This window comes from Tubulanus polymorphus, chromosome 2 (assembly GCF_964204645.1).
Source record: "Tubulanus polymorphus chromosome 2, tnTubPoly1.2, whole genome shotgun sequence".
Taxonomy (NCBI): Eukaryota; Metazoa; Nemertea; class Palaeonemertea; order Tubulaniformes; family Tubulanidae; genus Tubulanus; species Tubulanus polymorphus.
In genome coordinates, this window is record NC_134026.1 from 4,339,804 (window position 1) to 4,355,948 (window position 16,145).

General features: G+C 40.0%; 1 protein-coding gene across 1 annotated transcript; it reads right to left on the bottom strand.

Annotated features, from left to right (window-relative positions):
* Window positions 1–234: 234 nt before the first annotated feature.
* On the bottom strand, window positions 235–1,719 carry LOC141898294 (putative G-protein coupled receptor No9). Its single transcript, XM_074784136.1, has one exon. The coding sequence runs from the start codon at window positions 1,717–1,719 to the stop codon at window positions 235–237; it is 1,485 nt and encodes a 494-aa protein (XP_074640237.1).
* Window positions 1,720–16,145: the final 14,426 nt, after the last annotated feature.

Consider the following 16,145-nt stretch of genomic DNA (forward strand, 5'->3'; position numbering starts at 1 on the left):
CCTGCTTTCACGCAACTCGATAGTGGCATTCCTTGTACAAGCGCTATTCAACAGACAAATCGACCTGCATTATTGGCCATCTTCTCTCCACACAAAATCACATTACATCTGATGAAATCTGTACTGAGCTTAAGTGTAAAATAATGCGATTTTATTAGATGAAATGTGTGCTATAAAAGTAGAAGTTTCCCCCGACACCTGCGCGCGTCTTCTGTAGATCGTGACGTCACTAGATCAGGATTCTGCGCTGTCAGTGTTGTGCGAAACGACCTTGCTTTGGTAAACGTTATATCGGAATCCGGCTGGTTTTCGTTGATCATCTTTCTTCCTGTGGCCGCAACGTAGTAATTTCCTGAAAGCGTAGCGAAAGTCCTTCGAGAAAAGGGCATATATAATCGGGTTTAGTAGACTGTTACAGTAGCCCAGCCAGAAAAATATACTGAAAATCACGTAATGCGACAGATTGTAGAATGCGCTTATGAAATAAATGGTGAAAAATGGCAACCAACAACAAATGAAGCAACCGACTACTATAGCTAAAGTTTTGGCTGCTTTCATGTTACTGTCGTGGTGCCAAGCTTTTTTATATTCACTATTACTTCGCTTGAAATTGTGACGGTTTTCTTTGACGCCCGCGTTGGGTACAGGTACGCTGAGAGAGGCGTTGCTGCCCTTTTTCTTGACTGTCGCGGGAATTTGAATCAGACATAGCCTATTTTTTCCGTTATTCTCGACGGTAACGTTACTAGCGATGAACGGCTCCCAGTCCGATTTGTCTCGGCTGCTGACAACAGAACTTCGCGCCGTCGATAATCGGTCTTCGATAAGCAAAGTATCATTGTTTGTCAATTTGTCTGTATTATTTCCTATATTTGTTGCAGCTAATTTGTTTGCCTCGTATTTGCCTGTACGTGCATTGATCGTACTGCCACCCTGGTGAATTCCCATGGCACCGTCGCCCGTCAACAGTTTCCCGCGACCGATCGAGTTGCGAACACGTTTCGCTATGAAATATATCTTTATATAAAACCCCACCATAACGGCCGTCGGTACGAAAAACGAGCCGATAGCGGAATAAATCACGTAACCCCTGTGGTCGTTCAATTCACAGAAATGTATAGTTTGTATACAATCATCAACCGTTTCGTTAAGGTTCAACGAAAATTGGGCGTTTTCGGTAGTATTTTTCGACGAAGCACTTGTACCGGTGCTATCGTCTTCTTGCCACCCGATTAAGGGCGGAAAACTTATCATGAACGAAACGATCCACACGCTGGCGATTAAAATCCATCCTTTTTTCGCCGTGCTGAAATGCGTCTTGTATTTCATCGGCTGCGAAATGGCCAGGTATCTATCGAAACTGATGGCGCATAAATTCAAAATGGACGACGTACAAAGCCACACGTCAATAACTAGCCAAATCTCGCACCAGAACGGCTGGAAAACCCAATAACCCATAACTTCATTAGCATTTGAGAACGGTAGCACAAACACACCCAGGCTAAAGTCCGCGACGCCGAGTGACAAAATTAGATTATTGGTCACAGATCGCGACGTATATCTTTTCATGACAGCTAATATCACTAGCAAGTTCCCGAACAGTACGGCAACATTTATGAAAGCTAATACAGTCGATATAGACACGATCACTGCGATTTTTCCATCTTCGAAACGTTCATCATATTTCGAGCAATTTTCATTCACGTCCCGGATCCCCATGTTGCGTGTAACTGAGAGAAACTGACATAGTCTAATTGCACGGTGTCCTTCGAAAAAGTGTCAATGACATCATTCACCGTAGTTGTTTCGGAATATTTTCATCCACCAGTGTGCGCTTTTTTTTCTCGCTAGCGTAGTAAAGCGGTGCCTAAGTGAATCTGAAAATGGGAAAAAAAGTACGAATCAATGACGTTGTATTATACAGTGTAACTATGATTGCGGAGCGTGCATAGATGACGGTCGTTGGCCGAAAAAAAACCCAGATGCCAAAATGGTTTGATGGATGTGGTCATTTTTGTTCAACTCGGATCAATTGCCAGACCCAGAGGCGATTGTAATATTCGGAGAGAAAGCGCGAAATATGAAGGTGCGGTCAATAGATGAGATTGTGATAATAAGCGTTGGGCCAAACTGCGACGGTTGCCGGAATAATTTTGTTTGATTCGCTCTCGATATCGCTGTTATAGTGCGCTCGTTAGCCATATCGATTCACAAACCCAAAATGCTGGATGAGATCGCAGATATTCGCATTGAGGCAGTTTTAAAAATTTCGTCCATTCACAGAAATGCGTCCAGTGACCATTTCTTACGTTCAGAACGCGTATACTTTCATCGTACCAATTGTATTTTGTTTGTTCCTAATTTATGATCATTTATCTCTGACTAAAGAGGATAATTGGGAATTAACGAATTTGCTTAATTCCACATGACAATGGCCAAAATATTGCGGCTGTTCAATCGATAAAAGATTATGTAAGTATCCAATACGGGGTGGCTCTAATGGGTATATTTCTGGGGGTCTAGATCCCTGCCTTCCATTTTGCCCATTAGATACCAAGACAGATCGTTAAAATCTGCAAATTTGACACTCTCTCGAAAATTGCATTGCTTCGGATATATTCCTTCATAATATCTCTAACACCTAGAATAGGACTCTGCTTGGACTACAGGGTAGCTGCTTTATCCAAAGAATGCCAATTTTCCTAGATCCGCCCCCGCGAAACATTTTTTGACAGTCGTTTTTTGTCATGTCGTTCGTTACTGCGACAAAATAAATCCGATGTACCGGTAAATCTAACATGCGTGTTGTATACCAGAAATATTTAGTAGAACATATCAGTGCGGGTTAGCTAGAAACTGACCGCGAGCGCATTGCACGACGTCCTGCTCGATTCTTTAAAGAAGGTTTCGCGTGGTACGAAATAAGACTGGACTCTCAGGCAGTTGAATAATATCAATTCTTAAGAAGTCGTGTCGAGATATTTTTTTAGAATAAATATTTATTCGTCTTACGAATAATTTAGTGCTTTCAAAGGTGCAGATGCCTTCAGGTGTAAATATGGCAATCACGTGGAATTTATGTACATATTATAAGGACGATTCCCGCATTAAAGCGTGAATGTATTTGCATTTAATTTTCTATAGCCAATCCCCTGTGTCGCCATTGTTGCTATTTCGCTGAGCCATCCATCCTCTGCGTGACGGGTATGACATCAGACACGACACGAACCGAGAGAAACAACCGAACGATTATTAACTTGCGCGATAGGTCGACGTGTGACGAAAAGACACTGGCGCGAATTCCGCTTTCGGCGAATCGAGGGTGACATGAATGCCTAAATAAGATATGACCGAGTTATACTGAAAGATGATGCTAAGCTTTCCGGGTTCGACTAGCATTATCTAAACAGCTTTTATGTACATTTGATTTGTATTCAATTATGTGCTTCTCGCGTGGAAGGCCTTTTAGTTAATTGACGTCGTAATTTTACTCTGTTATGCATATAATTAGCGAGATTAAACTGTACATTGACAGGGCACTTTGTCATCTGATGACATTGGGGACCGAAATGTTATTTTTTAGATATTTTTGAAATTCAGTATTTTCATGTCTGTAGCGGTCATCGTCATACGGGTCAGGGTCAACTAAGCATCAAATAAGCGCCCGCGATGCTGTAGTGAATGTATACCAGTTTCTTGTTAAAAACATATTGACGAATGGCCGGTAAACTAATTTCGAAACGAATATTCCGATGATAGGAAGCGATAATCAAATCGCCAGATAACACGTTTAAGCGTCGTGTTACGAATATATACAGTTATGGAAAGTATTGACAAAATGATAACTTTCATAGACTGATACACGCGTGGGTTGTTATATAATATATATTCGTCGATGTACAATTTACCGACGTGAACGGTAACATCATTTTCCCGATCCTAAGACGCTTCCATGTGAATGTTTTTCTTTAAAAAATCGATGAAAAAGTTTGCCGCTAACGTAAGCGCCGGGAAGTGTAGGCAGATATGGTCTAAAGGATTGCGTAGATTTCAGCTTTTGAATATGTATGATTTCTACGAAGCTTTCAAAAGCAGGAATGCAGGGGCTAATAGCATCTCCCCGACAGCCGGCGAAACTCGGTTTCGTTGTTCGGCGTCGAAGAAACGCGCTGCGGATCGTTTACCCGCGGCCAAAAACAAATTAAGATTTTACCTCGACTCCGTCATCATTTAATAGAGTATTTCATCGTAAACAAATTCAGCTCGCAACGACAGTGATTAGTTAAACCGCGTCGAAACACACTCAACCACGATGAAAAGCTGCGCAAAATTGAGATTTCCACGCTGTCCTCCTCTGATCTCGCGGCGCTTGCAAATTTATTCAGCTCCCAGGTAAAATAGGCAACTAATTTCTCCTCAATTCAAGCGCGATTCCAATTTCTCATCACTCTTCTTAACCGCGTATACCGCGCGGCATCGTGGCTTTTTATCACTTCGTACAAATTTAATGATTAGTTATACCTGTGGATCTAAAAGCGCGGTTTGAATTGATGTGACTGACGAGCGCTTGGGAATTTGTGCCGGGCCACAATCTTAACTGAAAATGCAAACAGTCGATTAACCATATGGCGTATACGCTCGCTGAGATCGCTGACTAGACCTAGCTTGAAATAGAACCGCGTAAAACGTGTTAAACCGAATAAGAATTAAAACTCTTGATTTGGACATAAAACGGACAAATTGTTTTATGACTCGGAAAAGTAAGAATATATAATATGCCAGTCTCTTTCTGAAATGTTTTCCATGATTGAAACATACCATATTCCACATCTTTCAATCCAGGATGATCGGTGATCTGGGACCCTAGGACAACTTATGCGCTGCGGTCATTGACTTTGCATTATCGAGGAACAGGTACACGGCCATTGAGACATGTAGAAAGTGTGATATGATGATGATTGTCAAAAATAATGCTTGCACGATGATAGATCACATGCCGGGCAACAGTCATTCTCTCGAGCGAAATTCGTTTTATTCGTCGTTTTTTCTGCATCAGCGCGCGCGCCGCCGATAGCACAGGTTTTCCCGGTGCTGGGTATTTTTCGCGTATTCAGACTAGAACGATGAGTTCACCGTTCACCGCGCGCGAGTATAGGAGCGCTCCAGAAACGTTCAGTCGACCGATGCGTGCTGTAATTGATCTCGGTCGGTATAGGTTTACGCGCGACGACGCCGGAAACGCATGCGCATTAGGAAACCGCCGAGGAAATTTCAATCTTTCTAAGAAACGAAGTAACGAGGAAAATCTCGAAGCTGATTCGCCTGTGTGTGTATAAATGACATTGATTGAAGACACAAAGACACGAGAGACTTGTAATTCTGATCAAAATGAAGAGACTGGATCGTCAAGAGTCATCAATGACTGATCCAACTTTTCGTATACGGCTTGATTTTCCTCACCAATTATCGAACTAGTCCTGACGATTCTAGGCGCTTACTAGCCAACGGTAATGAACGAAGTCACTAACGTTAAAGAAAGTTTAATCTAAACATGACATACCAATCCTTACAGAATATATATGATATGAATGAATGAACCACCAACAACTCTCAAATCAAACTTCTAAATCTTACAAGATTCTATTTTGTGTCGTTGTGTCTTCGTCGGTGAACTTCAGCCGTTCCCACATCAGTCGCAAGCTTTGCTAAATCTAATGAGTAAAACCGACACGAGCGACAAAGAATCCGTTGCAGTTAACTTCATAAAATGGAAAATTTGATTTCGAAATCCGGAAAAAAAGTTTTATCAGCGGGAGCTTGTGGAAAAATTGCAACGCTTTTAAGTGGCACCGTATCATTGGAGTGAAAAAACTTTGATGTTTTTTCTTCACCGTTTTTGAAATAGTTTCAATGATAAGAACCCCACAGTTGTTCAAAAATCTTGTCTCAGTATTCTACGCTGACAGACGTCGGCGATAGAGAAACGACGAAGGAATACGATGTTCCGAATTTGATCATATTGATGAAACAGTAGATAATTTCGAACCCAACACATCCTCCCTCGCAAGGGATTCGAATCCGATGTCGTCGCGAGGTTCTGTCGTGGTATGCGAAACCCTATATCTGCATAGCCCCAGTGCGCACTTACGTGTTATGCAGCTTTTAAATCGTGTGAAAGTCTTGAAATGAAAGATATTTATAAATCTAACGTTTCTAATTTCACGTACTGTTATAACAATGAAGATACTCCCCCAAATCTTCACAGAATTTTTCTCAAGCAACCCTAAATCAACTTACAGAACCCGTGATAGTCTTAGTTCAAACATAATTCCAGTACGATACAGCCTTTATCTAAAAAAGTACAGTCTAAGAATCCAAGGTCCTATGAATGCATATCCCTTTCATCTTAAATCTGTACGTTCAATACCAATATTGATATAAAACATCCGAAAGTTACTTATAGCTGTCTATTGATTTATCGAACAGTCCATGTCATTCATCATTTATATCTTTTTACTCAAGGTACTGCAACAAATTATTTCTCTTTTGTGTCTAAAGACCATCGTATATATTACTCCTCGCTTATAGATAGATAATGCATTCATGATGTTTACACATTTTGTCATGATATTTTTCATTATTTCTCGTTGTTTGTGTTTTAATTTTCATTTTTTTTACTCGCAGCTTTCTTTGTACGATCCTCGCTGGCTTGTTCTTGCATTCTATATTTCCATTATTGTCAAATTAACAGCACAATCAATGTACATGTATATTTAAATTCCATTGTATGGATATATAATGTAAAAACAATTAAAGTGAAATGAAGTATTTAATGATAATAAGTGTTAACCGTTAAATGTAAAGCCTCCAGTTGCTACAACATGCACGCCGTCAACTCGGTTCTATGCCGCCATGTTACCTTTCGAAGAGCGACGGATTAAAAACGTTAAATATTTCCTATCGTTGTTTGCATCGTTCGCTACTAATGAGATAGTATTTAGCTGACACTTGAAATAGTGGCTGTCTCGATCAATGCGCGCGAATACCAAGAAAGGCATTTGTCTGATACTTAAAAATCATTAGAACGAGCGACGGTCTCGTATTCCAAGCTTACAAAGCATCCGAAGACACCCGAGTAAAATACAATAGACCTTCGCGGCGTCGACTCCGTACAACAGCTTCTTTAAAAATAGAGTTCATATCTTGTCTGGAATCATATCGACATAAAACGAATGTATTGTGCCAGCAGAAAAATGCACACAAGCGCCCGCAGCTCTCCAATTTATAAGTAATGGATGGAGTATTAATCTAAAATTGACAGAAATCAGACTTTTCGTCCGTAGAACCTTGATAATGAAGCTGGACACATATTGTGACTCTACACGTTAAGATATGTCTGATTTTGTATTTTGGATTTAAACGCTTATTACTTGAAAATTTTGAATTGCGAATACGTCACTATAGGTTAAGGGGTTAGCTTTGCTCAATCAGATCTTCAGACATTTTAGTCTAATTAAAAAAGAATAGACGAAGAAAGTTATACAATCTCCTGTTTGGGTGTGACGCCGGGACTGGAGATTTAAGTCAAGTCAGCACTCAACGTTGACACGATTTGACACCGAATAAACGACTGATCTTTGACGATGATTGGCATTTATTAGAAAAAGATCCGTGTTGCCGTGTGAAATTACATGTGCCTCGGGTGTCGATGTAAGTTACAAGTTGACGGAGTGAGAGACACGTTGACTCTCTAAACCTGACGTCCCGTTGGGCCTGCTTGCTCGTTTGTCGATGTGATATTTGATTCCGGTCGTCAACAGCCATATGTCGTCGATCAAATTTGAAAAATCACACCCGACAGTCTATCGGGGAGATACATACCTGCTCGCTATCGAGAAATATGATAAAGCTTTATTTATGTAGTAAGGTGCTTGCGAGGAATAGAAATTTCTAGATTAACGCCGCGTTTCTGGGGATAAGACGCGAACACGCAATGTTTCGGAAATTTGTTTTCCCTGTACAAACGGGTGAATATTTGATGAAGGTATAAGACCTCTGGCCAGTGTATAATTCTATTTCTTATACACGTGTACACCATTTATTCAGTGGCTGTAATGATTCGAAGATTTTTATGAGCCAGGGACCAGCTTTAATATCCCTGGATAAGTGAAGCTACCGGGCAGCATCAATTCGTATACTGAAATTGATTAAACGCAATTTGATTAAACGACGCTGCATGAACCACGAAGACCGCTCCGCCATCACAAAGAAACAACTAAGAAGTCGAATCTTAATTCATAGATTCACCTCATACAGTTACCTGACACGTAACAAACTACGGCGTTGTTTAATTCTCCGAAATCTACCAACATTGATAAAGAATGCTTCCCCGTTTTCGAGCAAATCCTTCGCGATGAAACGTGAATATACTGCTGTTTGTGAACTGTTGGAAGATTCATAGCGTGGATATAATATGCCTTTTAGCGTATCATCCATCAAAACTCGAAGATTTAATCCATCATTTCGATAGGATATAAATACTGCGTGAATAATCAACAAATTAAAAAAAAAGATTAGGTCACTCACACTTTGCACACGTAATTTTGTTATTGGTCAACAAAGATCGGCCATCAATTTTGCCTATGAAGAATAGACGTAAGTCGCTGGTCGTGACAGAAATGATCTACAGCAGGTGATTATTACATGCAGACCGGATATGACCATCATCGTAAATAATATCTTTCGACTTCTGATTGCCAGTTAATTCATGTGCTTAGCTTTTATTTGTTGTCCAATTTATGCCCGCATTCGCGGATAATAAATAACGCGGACAACCTACGCTACCATCCACAGGGAGATATCATCCCTGGTACTAGGCCATACGATCTTATCTCATAGGTTCACGATCGAGTCCTGTGGATGGTCCATTGCGGACTAAATGAATATTTTACTCTCACCGTTCATCTTCCGGTTGCCCGATATGAGAAAAGTCATTCGATGGTTTAAACCGCGAAACGTCATCCCCTTCAAAGTATTACTCGGTATTTGGTTTTTTATGTGATCCGAATCATCCACCTCATAGAACAACCCCTACTATAAGCGATATATTTCCATGCGATATTTTCGAGTTGGATTAAAGAAAGTAACAGCGGCAAAACTATCATTTATTATTACCTGACAACCATGCATACGTGTGACTAGAGACATTCATCCCCGAAATCAGCCTGTATATGTGTTCCCTTGAACATCAGATAAAACACGGGGTGGCTAAGGACATTCCTGCAAACCAATATTTTCATAAAGAGGTGAACAAATAATTTCGTGCTTACCTAGTTTTCGTCATTGGCAAGGTCTAACACGAACAACCGAGAGTCGTAAAATGTTCCCGCACGAATTTTCGAGTTCGCCGGAATGACTTTTACGAGCGATTCATTTCACGCTACGGCCGCTAGAAAACGCGCAGAGTGGAAGGATATCCCTGTCAGTAGATCGCGGGCTTTACTGATATTCTTGAATAAATACGTAAATATTTTTTCGCAGCTCAACAACTTTCCGGGGGTGAAAAGATAAACGACTAAACTATTTGCTTGACTGCGTTCTTCACGAGGGTCACCATTGGCGTGTTCTTTTTTCACTCGTTGGCCACAAAAAATTACGTATTTCGAGCGTCGTATACTTCTATTTGTATGTTTGTATATCTGGTGCAAAGCGTGACCAAATCTTTTGTAGGCCTCATAAAGAATAAAACGGCGTTGAAATTATAAACACCTAAGCAAGGGTTGTATATCCAGCTATCCTCGTATTTAGCATAGGCCAATTTTGTTACCGCTTTGTTATTTATTAGAAATAATACGAGCAACTGGGCTTGAAATTGGTGCTTTGCGGTTTCGAATTAGATTTCAGGTAAATACAATTGATCACCAGGGACGTACTGCTGTAGCTGATTTCACACCCGAGCCATTAATCTTTGAACAGTTATAATATACGGAGCATTATACTGCCAATGAAATTGAAATGAAATTGTATGTATACCACGCGTTAAACGCAAATCCGAAGATGTCAACCCGCGGTCTGCTGGTCTTGTTGGAATTATCGTGTTTGCTGAAAATGAGATACTCTCATTTAAAATCTAATCAGAAAGTAACTAATTTGAGCAATAAATCCACGATAACTATTCGAAAATTTCAGGATTTGAACATGGATCGTACCACGCAATTAAAAACTGTCCAACGGAGAGAGCTTTCATAATTAATCGTTGTTGATATAGTTATTATTGTCCGGCTTCTTTTCGGAGAAGGCCAAACAACAAGTCGTGCGAGGAAAACGTGGAAATGGCACCGCCCACCGCTTTTACCTTCAAATCTCTTGGTACGGGGGATCGATTTAGTACCTCTGAATATCCTTGGAGGAAATGACGGGAGATTCAAGTACATATCTATCACGCTCTTACAGATGAACAATCTGTCAGCAAAGAATCGTTAACGATAGATATACACAGTTGCGAATGACGCCGGTTATGTACATATATGTGTAACAGATTTTGAAAATCGAGACTTTCGATCAATAATTTGTAAGCTGTGTTAATAATGAGCCAATATCTGGCTGGAAAATTCCGGTAAATATTCGAATAGTCCAGTAACCAACAATCAGGCGGACTCAGCATCTCACGTTACGTTAAGTTAATGGAATTTTAGATTTTCTCAAAAGTTCTGTTTACGCAAGTGACAAAACTAATCAAATTCGGTATTCTGTTATAGCGAGGCTTTTTGTATTTTCACGAATATGATTTGCTGAACTGAACAGAGTAGAGAAAGAAAGAGAGAAATTATTTTGTTAGTTCGAATGCGTGGTTCTGGGGTGAAGCGATTAAAAGCCCCGTGTGGTGCAATGCACAGCAGGGCACATTAATAACGGGCTTTGAACTTTTTCAATGAATTAACGCCACGTCGCTGAAACCTTTAATTAAAAGTTTGATTTCTGCATTAGCCGTCTGCGCGAAATGGATATTCTTTAGAACAGAGTTGACAAGCGGTCAAGTTTTGACAAACGATAAAATTGCGGTCACACTTACTAGATTATGAAAAGAATGGGAATTTTTACCTTCGAAAATCTGGTTGATTTCTTAGAAACTAATTCGTTTACGTGTTGTCCAACGGTTGAAATGAAAAAGAAATGACAGAGATTACGGCTGGGATTTCCGCGAGTTACCGATGTGAGCTCCAGCATGCCACTTCCAGTCTCGAGTACAGAATATATAGGAAAATAAGTTCATTCTGCCATGGGATAAGTGATAAGTGATGCTAGAGAATATAGTTATTCTATGTCGATGAAACCGGCCCCTGATGTGTAAGGAAATTGATGCAACGGTTATGTTATTTTCTCTCGGTGGGAGTGCATATAGTCGTTCTTCCCGTTAGCTAGGGAAACGACATCGGTTCGACCTCTTCAAGTCAACGATTAATCTGTCAGTAGTTTATACTTCAAATCGATGTTTATCGATAAGGAGTATTTAGTTCCGATAACAAGTTGTTAATGCAGTCCTCGGTTAAGTTAGCGTTTAGCACGTCCATCATGCGCTCCTTAACCACAGATTAACGATCTCGATGTAAATTGAATCTGTACAGTTTATGTCAGATAGACTGATGAATTCAACAGCCCCTGCTACTCTTTATAAGTCCCAAGAAAACATGAAAATCCATTGGTCAATGCCCAAAGTAACGCATTTCTCAGCGTCGGCCATCTTGGAACTAGGTCCGAACTACAGTGACCATGCTCAATCCCGTGGTCGACTATATCCGGACTATAGTTTCGTCTAACCGACATTCCGTTTCACTCAGTTTGCAGTCGACAAACTCCTATTACCGAAGTTCGCCAAGCCGGGGAAGAATGTTAAGCCATCTGCCAGATCCGGACACGATGAGATTTGCTCACATGGACTAGGGGGTAAAATGCCTCACAATAACCTGAAATTGAGGCAATCATGGTATCACCTTTTCAGGAAAATACCTGTTCCACCCACCATAAAGATATGTAGTATGGTATGTTTTGATTATTAAGTTTTTGTCGACTACGAATTCTGCAAAGTATTACAAAGGATTATACGCGAGCTAAGTATCCCCCATCGTGACGGATTATCCGTGATCTAAAAATCATCGGCGCATCGCCTCTCAACGCAAATGAAATATGTCGTTGTCGGGGATGTTCTTTTATTGAATCTTTTATATATATATCAATAATCCTGCCCTTGAGAAGCAGTAAATGCTACTCGAAAATATTGAAATGATATGATCATTTTTAGTCTCCGAACCGCGTCGGTTGAACATCATAAAATCGTATACATTCAATTATGAATACCCTCGAGTGAAGATTGGTAGAAAGGAATTTTTAATGTCGAATACATGCCGAATGAAAGACTATACGGAACCTTAAGACTACAGCCTACAGCCTACATATCGCTAAGATGAGAATTTCAATGTGGTGTTCACTTGCAACGGATGTCTCAGGCGGCGAAGACGAATGGCCACTGTTGTCGCTTGAGTTTAAGCTTACGGTACACACGAGACAGGCGTTAGGTCTTAATTATAGTATTTCGATGTAAATGCGTGTAATGTAGGCCCCCATCTTACTAGAACAACATTCTTAAGACCGGGAACTAACGACAAGCCAATTCATCATTTACACGCGGGGTGTTGTTGCAATACGTCGATCAGAATTCATTTAACATTAATCAATTATCTAAGATAAGTGACCATGAGGTGTCACATACGACCAAATCTTCTGAGAACAACGTTTATCAGTGAAATCGAGAATTATTCAATTAGCAACGTGAACCCCATAGCCTAATTGGCTAAATGACCAGGCCGGCAGGGGGGTTCCCAGGGGCGTAAAACTGATTAGGTGGGTTGATCGAAGGGCCCCGCTGTAATTTCATTTCGATCTAATGATTCATTCAGTCACTACATATTACGTCTCACATTTTCCAATACCAACATATATCTATGACGAAGAGTCAATGGAACGCGAAAACAAGTGATAGATTCCTAATGTTGTTGGTTTAGCATTAAATTCTGATATCAGCAAAATTCCACAGCCTCCGTGGTGATAAGAACTACTTATGAATTAATAGATTATGACATACAGTAACGTGGAAGAAACACTTTGGGTGGCTACGATATCGGAATTCGCTAATAGCAAATCATACTTCATGGTTGAGCCGTCGCGGAAGGGTCGGTGGCTCATCTCTAATCGTTCAATTAAGAACTCGATACCCGCGGCAACATCTTGTCCTCGAACTTCCCTCATCCTAACTTCCGTTATCATCAAACTAATCGGTTCGCTTTTCAATGTCGATGTTTTCCTTTTGAAGGTATTTGTCGGTATGAAAACCATGCTTTTACTTGATTCAGGCAATTTTCCATGCTTGGAATAGTCGGTCAATATTTCTTACTAAAACTTACCGATACGTGAAGTAAAAAGAAAGCAGTACCTGCTATGAACTGCGCTATTATTTCTGTTATGAGTGAACACGCGAATGTTTTTTCCTGTTAAACCTCGCGTAGTGCTTAACGGATCGATGGATAAAAGTTGTAGTTTGCCCTGAAGCTGTTACAGTAGTGAGTTAATTACAACTATAACCCGCCCCGCTTCCATGGTGGTTGTTCTTATTGAATATGTGATCAAAATGTACAGCCACTACATGCAGTTGAAGAACTTCAGCATGACCGATTATAGCTGAAGGATGTGTAACCGATATTTCTGTGTCAACGTTTGGCCTTCATCCGTTTTAAAGAGACGATCATTCAACGAACAAACACAGGAACAGAATCAGTGCGTGGTCTAAGGGGTCCGGACTCCTGCCTTCCAATTAAAGTCGCAATTTTTGTTAATAAGGCAACGATCGTTAACTCATCCTTCTGGAAAAAACATCTTTTTCTGATATGTATTTCATCATTTCTTCAAAGATGTCTTACCATAGAGGGACCCCACAAGTTGCCTTAGACATAATGATAATAATAATAATAATAATTTTATTTTTCCATTTTGAATTATAATAATCGTACAAAGTAATACAAATACAAAAATTCAAGATGGCCGTAATACAAATACAAAAATTCAAGATGGCCGCTTTATCCGAAAAATATCTTTTCTTTTCTTCCTAGAACCTGGCCTTGCAATTTTCCTTCAACCTGTGAAACGGTCCAATCTTCATATATAACCTTTTTAATTGATGAAGCGAGCATTGCGTTTGAATTGAGTACTGAAGACATAGGAACCGCGAGACCTCTCACGCCGACTCCTGAATGAACCAGTTCTACGAGGCAGCTGCGTCTCGCAACAAGTTAATCGGAAGTAGATGCTTTTCCTAGATAGAATTTTAATTAAGCTGACCAACGATAAGTTCCACTTACCGCAATTACATAATTGTACTACACTTACTGACTGTTGCGCTCAATCACTATGGCAGTCACGTCTGCAGTCGACATAGCTATAGTAAACTGGTTATTCAGATGGAATTCTAATTATGTTATTTTCGATCTTTTAGAAATGATCTACCGGACAGAAAACCTAACCAGCTATAGGTGACAACGAAAGCTATTCTACAACCATACACAGCGTTTTCCCCTGCCTTGAAATAAACATCGATTCCAATCACTAATTCTTCCAAATTGATTATCTTGTACTGCGTATACACAAGTATCGTGCATTCAATCGAAATTATATATGTAAGAAGCACTTTCGATAGGAAGAATGTATGAGGACAGATATTATTAACATTCTCGACTCGTTACAACACGATAGAGGCCCGAGGACAGTGAAACCCTGACTAGGAAGCAAATTAAAGCGAGTAAGCTATTATCTTCGTTCGACTTGTGTGCGAATTGGAAATATCTCATTCCATTTGATAACTCATTGTCACCTATTAGACAGTCTTGAACACGGTGCAGCTGGGTCAATTTCAAATGGATTATACGGTCGTGTGGTCTAGAGCTTCGGAGATCATTTGACGCCATAACGTTAAAGCCCTCAGATTTACCATCTGAGGCGACTATAGATTTCTTTGAAGTACTGAATGAACTTTGCGATGTACTGTCTAAACACATCATTCTGTACTATTCATTCTACTATTATTTCTTTTACGACGAAAGGCTATACCTTGATTAATATCCTATCCTCATTAACGTGTTCGCCGTTAAATAAGATTCTTCACAATATAATCGTCGTTCATCTACCGATATAAATTACCTTCCATCGCAATCACAACTCCCAATCATCGTTTACGAACAGGGTGAAAGATGTTTCTATGCAATCTGTAGCAGACACGCTGTTTTAGCTTTTCATTAAAATTCACTCCCTTATTTCTGTAACTGAAAAACAGCTTTTGTTCATACAAACATTTTCATTCAAGGAATCTTCTAATTACACCTTTATTCATAAGGGTATCTAATGAGAGCCGACCATTCAACCCGCGGTATGCTATTGCACGAGATTGTCTTTTTAAGGGTCTACATTTCGCAATAGCGCAAAAATATATCTTCCCATACTCAACAGCGTAACAGGTACTGGTCAATCAGTCCGAAGACACGCCTACTATCAATTCCGACTAATTTTCTGGAATCGCTGCTTCCTACACAGTAGGATTTGACATCTGAAATGTGCCATAAGGCTCGACGAAATTTCGTCGATATAATCATAAATGTTTCATCTAATATTTTATCTCATGCAGAAAATTTTACTGACGTCACTGTAATCAGTTCACCGAGCACAGATACAACATGAATAACTGCGAGAATGCCTTGGCATTGAAGTCAGTTATGCATTATTCATTCGGCAGTTTCTTCATCAAGATAATACAGTTTTAATTGTGGATCGATTGTAATGAATTATTATTAACACAATACGCAATATCACAGTAATCGCGTTTAAACGGATCACGATGACCACACGTATCTAAACACCCCCCCCCCCCCAGCGTTTTAGGTTATTGTTTTCAACTTCATATAATGCATTACTGATAGGCTGGTTGGCTATATATCGACAATGGCTATAAGCAACGATCGCGTGAAAACCAAACGATTGGAAAATTTTCCAAAAATGATTAAGAAATCCACCGTCGGACCAGGCCTGAGCCAATTCATTGCGTTTGA